The sequence below is a fragment of the Haliotis asinina genome, chromosome 15 (genome assembly GCF_037392515.1).
Source record: "Haliotis asinina isolate JCU_RB_2024 chromosome 15, JCU_Hal_asi_v2, whole genome shotgun sequence".
Lineage (NCBI taxonomy): Eukaryota > Metazoa > Mollusca > Gastropoda > Lepetellida > Haliotidae > Haliotis > Haliotis asinina.
Window position 1 is genome coordinate 8474269 of NC_090294.1, and position 7121 is coordinate 8481389.

At 34.1% G+C, this 7121-nt stretch overlaps 1 protein-coding gene across 1 annotated transcript in view; it reads left to right on the top strand.

Moving 5' to 3' along the window:
• The window catches only part of LOC137265189 (transmembrane protein 128-like), a 65120-nt gene extending 58245 nt beyond the window's left edge, over positions 1 to 6875 (top strand). Inside the window, exon 4 of the mRNA XM_067800531.1 lies at positions 5576 to 6875. Within this exon, the coding sequence (XP_067656632.1) occupies positions 5576 to 5675 (100 nt within the window). The 3' untranslated portion in view covers positions 5676 to 6875. The remainder of the gene's footprint in view (positions 1 to 5575) is intronic.
• Positions 6876 to 7121: the final 246 nt, after the last annotated feature.

The window sequence follows — 7121 nt, forward strand, 5'->3', positions numbered from 1 at the left end:
CATCACACTGAATGTAGCGTGCATAACTAAAGTTCATGTAACTTGTGTGGTTGTAACATGTAACCATCACATATGAAAAGGAAGCCCATAGCTTACATAAGCTCAACTTTGAGGTATTATTATGATAACGGTCTTAGGTCCCAGTGAGGGGTCCAGTTTGCATGCTGGTCTGCTTGGGGAAATTAACTCAGCCAAGTGTCTGAAGTCACAAGAATCTAATCACAATTTTGTTTACAAGAATGGAATAATATGGGTGGCCACAGAGAGTCGGTACAACCCTCTGGGCTGAGGGCTAGATCTAACCTGTCCTGTGAGTCTAAACCCTACTGAAGACCAAATGGAGTTTGTGAGAATTTAACGAAAATAAAATTGAAACAATGGAAAGATTGATTGGATTGTTTGACTGATACAAAAAATGTGTAGCCTACAACAGCCAATGAAATACAGAATAAACAAAATGGGGTTTGTCTTACCAGAACAATGTCAGTGACCAGACAGGGAAAGTATTTAATCTTTTAAGCCTATTCCAAGTGGCAGGGTCTTTTGGCACATTTATTGGATGTTTGATTGTTTACTCTGGACTGGATCTTAACGACCCACAACTGGTGTTTGCATACTGTTATTTTAGTATAGATGATGATATGTTTACCCCATTAAATCAGTCTTGTCTTACTGAAAGGTTTGTCTTTGTAACTTACACCTTTTTCAGTAGTATGTCTGTGAGATGAGTGTTACTACTTTTAACCAGAGTCTTTCTCTAAGCAGTTACTGTTACATGATGAACTAATATTCTATAGTCTTTCTCTAAGCTGTTACTGATACATGATGAACTAGTATTCTATAGTCTTTCTCTAAGTTGCTACTGAAACTTGATGAACTAATATTCTATAGTCTTTCTCTAAGTTGCTACTGACACTTGATGAACTAATATTCTATAGTCTTTCTCTAAGCTGTTACTGATACATGATGAACTAATATTCTATAGTCTTTCTCTAAGCTGTAACTGAAACTTGATGAACTAATATTCTGTAGTCTTTCTCTAAGTTGCTACTGAAACTTGATGAACTAATATTCTATAGTCTTTCTCTAAGTTGTTACTGAAACTTGATTAACTAATATTCTTTAGTCCTTCTCTAAGCTGTTACTGAAACTTGATGAACTAATATTCTATAGTCTTTCTCTAAGTTGCTACTGACACTTGATGAACTAATATTCTATAGCCTTTCTCTAAGCTGTTACTGATACATGATGAACTAATATTCTATAGTCTTTCTCTAAGCTGTAACTGATACATGATGAACTAATATTCTATAGTCTTTCTCTAAGTTCCTACTGAAACTTGATTAACTAATATTCTATAGTCTTTCTCTATGCAGTTACTGATACATGATGAACTAATATTCAATAGTCTTTCTCTAAGCTGTAACTGAAACTTGATTAACTAATATTCTATAGCCTTTCTTTAAGTTGCTACTGAAACTTGATGAACTAATATTTTATAGTCTTTCTCTAAGCTGTATCTGAAACTTGATGAACTAATATTCTGTAGTCCTTCTCTAAGTTGTTACCGAAACTTGATTAACTAATATTCTGTCGTCATTCTCTAAGCTATAACTGAAACTTGATGAAATAATATTCTATAGTCTTTCTCAAAGTTGCTACTGACACTTGATGAACTAATATTCTATAGTCTTTCTCTAAGCAGTTACTGAAACTTGATTAACTAATATTCTGTAGTCTTTCTCTAAGCTGTAACTGAAACTTGATTAACTAATATTCTGTAGTCTTTCTCTAAGCTGTTACTGATACATGATGAACTAATATTCTATAGTCTTTCTCTAAGCTGTAACTGAAACTTGATTAACTAATATTCTGTAGTCTTTCTCTAATCTGTTACTGATACATGATGAACTAATATTCTATAGTCTTTTTCTAAGTTGCTACTGAAACTTGATTAACTAATATTCTATAGTTTTTCTTTAAGCTGTAACTGAAACTTGATGAACTAATATTCTATAGTCTTTCTCTAAGTTGCTACTGAAACTTGATGAACTAATATTCTATAGTCTTTCTCTAAGCTGTTACTGATACGTGATGAACTAATATTCTATAGTCTTTCTCTAAGCAGTTACTGAAACTTGATTAACTAATATTCTGTAGTCTTTCTCTAAGCTGTAACTGAAACTTGATTAACTAATATTCTATAGTCTTTCTCTAAGCTGTTACTGATACATGATGAACTAATATTCTATAGTCTTTCTCTAAGCTGTAACTGAAACGTGATTAACTAATATTCTGTAGTCTTTCTCTAATCTGTTACTGATACATGATGAACTAATATTCTATAGTCTTTTTCTAAGTTGCTACTGAAACTTGATTAACTAATATTCTATAGTTTTTCTTTAAGCTGTAACTGAAACTTGATGAACTAATATTCTATAGTCTTTCTCTAAGTTGCTACTGAAACTTGATGAACTAATATTCTATAGTCTTTCTCTAAGCTGTTACTGATACATGATGAACTAATATTCTATAGTCTTTCTCTAAGCTGTAACTGAAACTTGATTAACTAATATTCTATAGTCTTTCTCTAATCTGTTACTGATACATGATGAACTAATATTCTATAGTCTTTTTCTAAGTTCCTACTGAAACTTGATTAACTAATATTCTATAGTCTTTCTTTAAGCTGTAACTGAAACTTGATGAACTAATATTCTATAGTCTTTCTCTAAGTTGCTACTGAAACTTGATGAACTAATATTCTATAGTCTTTCTCTAAGCTGTTACTGATACATGATGAACTAATATTCTATAGTCTTTCTCTAAGTTGCTACTGAAACTTGATGAACTAATATTCTATAGTCTTTCTCTAAGCTGTTACTGATACATGATGAACTAATATTCTATAGTCTTTCTCTAAGCTGCTACTGACACTTGATGAACTAATATTCTATAGTCTTTCTCTAAGCTGTAACTGAAACTTGATTAACTAATATTCTATAGTCTTTCTCTAAGCTGTTACTGAAACTTGATGAACTAATATTCTATAGTCTTTCTCTAAGTTGCTACTGAAACTTGATGAACTAATATTCTATAGTCTTTCTCTAAGCTGTTACTGATACATGATTAACTAATATTCTGTATTTATATTTTCCTAATATCTGATTCCTAATCTATTACTTGTAGTGGTTATAATTAATAATGAATTTGCATATGAATTTTTATTTGATGATAGTATTCTCAAACATTCTGGAGTTCAGTATGAAGGATGTGTGATGGCCTTTGTTCGTAATAGTGTTTTGAAGGTTGGATGAAGAGAAAATTGATTTTACAAATGTATACAGTTAGAAACTGTAAAACAATATAAATGCCTTGGTGTGGTTGTCACTTCCCAGCTATCATGGGAAAAGAGCTGCTGAACTTTGGGCACTGGATGCCCCAACAGCATTAACGGTCATATTGAAAGCAATCAAAAGTAAACATGGTATGAACATGCCTGAATTTTTCAAATTGTTTTGGACAAAATGTTGCTTATATTTATGCTATGGGTGTGAAATCTGTATTTGACAAGATTGAAGAATTTTCACTTGCAAGAAATATTGGCAAATGAGCAGAAAAACGAATTCTCATGCCATTCTTGATGAGTGTGGACATTACCGTATATATGTTTATACTTTTAAAGATTTATTACATATTGGTTCAGATTAACAACAATGGCGTACTACCATTATAGTAAGAAAGCCGAAAATATGCTTCTAATCTTTATAGTGAATCTGGATAAACAAACTGCTCCACCACTGTAAGAAATGTATTACTTTCTGAAGACTTCATGTTCGAATGTTTGAATAAGGGCATTGAAAACAAAGATGTATTTTTATATCAATATTCTCAAAGGATAAGAGACATACATGTATTTGTCTCAGAATGGTATGCTGGACTCGAATTGTTATCAAAACTTTCTATATTTCATACTTTCAAAACAATTTTTGAAATGAAGAAATATTTGAAAGCTGTGACTATTCCCGAATTCAGGCGTATACTGGCTAACTTTCATGATAAATGTATATTTGAGCCTTCAAGTCACACCTTATATGTCTCCTATTCACACACATGATGTATATATGATTTAGTAGTCTATGATTCACAGGTCATGTTGTATGTTTCAGTCTACACTTCACAGTTAATGTTTTAAGGTCTGTTTTTGCTATAAATAGATGGCTCAGTCATTGATACACAGTTGATGTTTGTTTCAGTCAGTGATACACAGTTGATGTTTGTTTCAGTCAGTGATACGCAGTGGATGTTTGTTTCAGTCTGTAATACACAGATGATGTCTGTTTCAGTCAGTGATACGCAGTGGATGTTTGTTTCAGTCAATGATATACAGAGGATATTAGTTTCAGTTAATGATAGACAGTTGATGTCTGTTTCAGTCAGTTGATGTTTGTTTCTGTCAATGACACGCAGCTGATGTTTGTTTCAGTCAATGACACACAGCTGATGTTTGTTTCAGTCTGTAATACACAGATGATGTCTGTTTCAGTCAGTGATACGCAGTGGATGTTTGTTTCAGTCTGTAATACATAGATGATGTCTGTTTCAGTCAGTGATATGCAGTGGATGTTTGTTTCAGTCTGTAATACACAGATGATGTCTGTTTCAGTCAGTGATACGCAGTGGATGTTTGTTTCAGTCAATGATATACAGAGGATATTAGTTTCAGTTAATGATAGACAGTTGATGTCTGTTTCAGTCAGTTGATGTTTGTTTCTGTCAATGACACGCAGCTGATGTTTGTTTCAGTCAGTGACACACAGCTGATGTTTGTTTCAGTGAGTGACACACAGCTGATGTTTGTTTCTGTCAATGACACACAGCTGATGTTTGTTTCAGTCAGTGACACACAGCTGATGTTTGTTTCAGTCAATGACACACAGCTGATGTTTATTTCAGCCTGTAGTACACAGATGATGTTTGTTTCAGTGAGTGATACACAACTGATGTTGATACAGTCAGTGACACACAGCTGATGTTTGTTTCAGTGAGTGACACACAGCTGATGTTTGTTTCTGTCAATGACACACAGCTGATGTTTGTTTCAGTCAATGACACACAGATGATGTTTATTTCAGCCTATAGTACACAGATGATGTTTGTTTCAGTGAGTGATACACAACTGATGTTTATACAGTCAGTGACTCACAGTGGATGTTTGTTTGAGTCAGTGATAACACAGTGGATGTTTGTTTGAGTCGGTGATACACAGTGGATGTTTGTTCCAGTCAGTGACACACAGCAGATGTTTGTTTCAGTCTATAATACACAAATGATGTTTGTTTCAGTCAATGATACACAGCGGATGTTTGTTTCTGTCAATGACACACAGCTGATGTTTATTTCAGCCTATAGTACACAGATGATGTTTCTTTCAGTCAATGATACACAGATGACGTTTGTTTCATTCAGTGACACACAGTTGATGTTTGTTTCAGTTAGTTGATGTTTGTTTCAGTCAATGACATACAGTTGATGTTTCTTTCAGTGAATGATACACAGGTGATATTTGTTTCAGTCTGACAGTGGGTCTGTGGCCGGTCTGGGGACTCCTGACAGTGCCAATCCTCTTCACCATGTTTATGGGTTTTGTTGTCTTCATTGCGATGTTTGGATGAAAGGTGCCAAGTTTAAGCAGTGACTGAAGTGTTCTGGCTGAAAGTGTTACTGACAGACCGAGTCAATCAGGGCAATGTGTAACTGGCAAGCAATCATACCAGGACAAGTTTGGAATTCACCAGGGATGGTGGAGTTGGCAAGAGCCAACTGTCAAGGACAGTTGACAGTGTGGGCAACATGCATGACGTGTTGATGCACAACTCCTCAGATAGGCATGGGGGAAAGTAATATCTAGCAGAAGGACACTTTCTGATGCAGGGCATATAAATGCACTGCTGTGTTTTGTATTGTAATTTCAGATAACATACCAAACACTGCATATCTGTCGCACTTGTCACCTACCAAGACTGTCTGTATTTTCGAATGATTCTGATTCTGTATAGCAGTAAGAATACTCAGTATTTTTTTAAATGGATGAGGTTGTGGCTACAGACACTGCACGAGTTATATATGCGTGGATTAGGTTATGGATAACAACAATGCACCTGTCATGGCTGGACAAAGTGCATGGGTTATATGACTGAAGATTAGGTTATGGATTAAGAGGATACATGGCTTATTTCAGTGCAGGGTTGAGGTTATGGCTAAAGAAAATGCATGACTTGTTTAGACATTGACAAGGTTAAAGATGAAAAAGGATGCATGAGATAGTTGGATATGATGAGTTATCGCTAAGTAAAATGCATGGGTGGTGTCAACACTTTATCATATATATTTATCACTATATTTTATTATATTACATTTATCGATATCTCCAGTGCATGATTAACCAGATATCACAGACCTCATTTCTTTCCCGACCTTACCTTAAAATATTATCATTTTACTGAAATATCTGTGATAGGATGCCAGTCAGGTTTCAAGTATGGGTTCTTAATGTGTAAACTGAAACCAAATGAAAGTTTGCCAGGCTTTTTTTGTTTAATGTTACTGTCCTGTTCTTAACAGTTGAGTGTTAGGCAATGCATGACAGGAAGCCTCTGGGTATTTGTGTGAGAGTTTATTATTATGAACATGTCCTTGAATACATAATATTTCAGTTATATGGTTTTAGGTTTAAAATCCTGTTTCTGTAAAGTTTGGGAGAAATACGTGATTTTTATATTTATTTTAACATGAACCTCTTGATTTTTTATATGTTTCTTTTCTGATTATGTGCATATTGTAACATTTCATGAAATAAATATTCTTTTACATTCTGTGGTGATGACATTTCATATAAGGAGATACTGTGGTTAGCATGTCCATCCGCAAACAACCTGTCCAACTGTAATAATTTTTCTAGACAAAAAGTCAAAATGAATTCACTGTTTCTCATGAAGATAAAAATTATGGGCAGCATCAACAGTTAGGCTTGTGGAATAGTGCTGACATCTGCCTGTTCTGACAGCAATATTTGTTAGTTTGGAAATATAGGGGAGCGAATGTCGTTGCAAAGTTGCAAT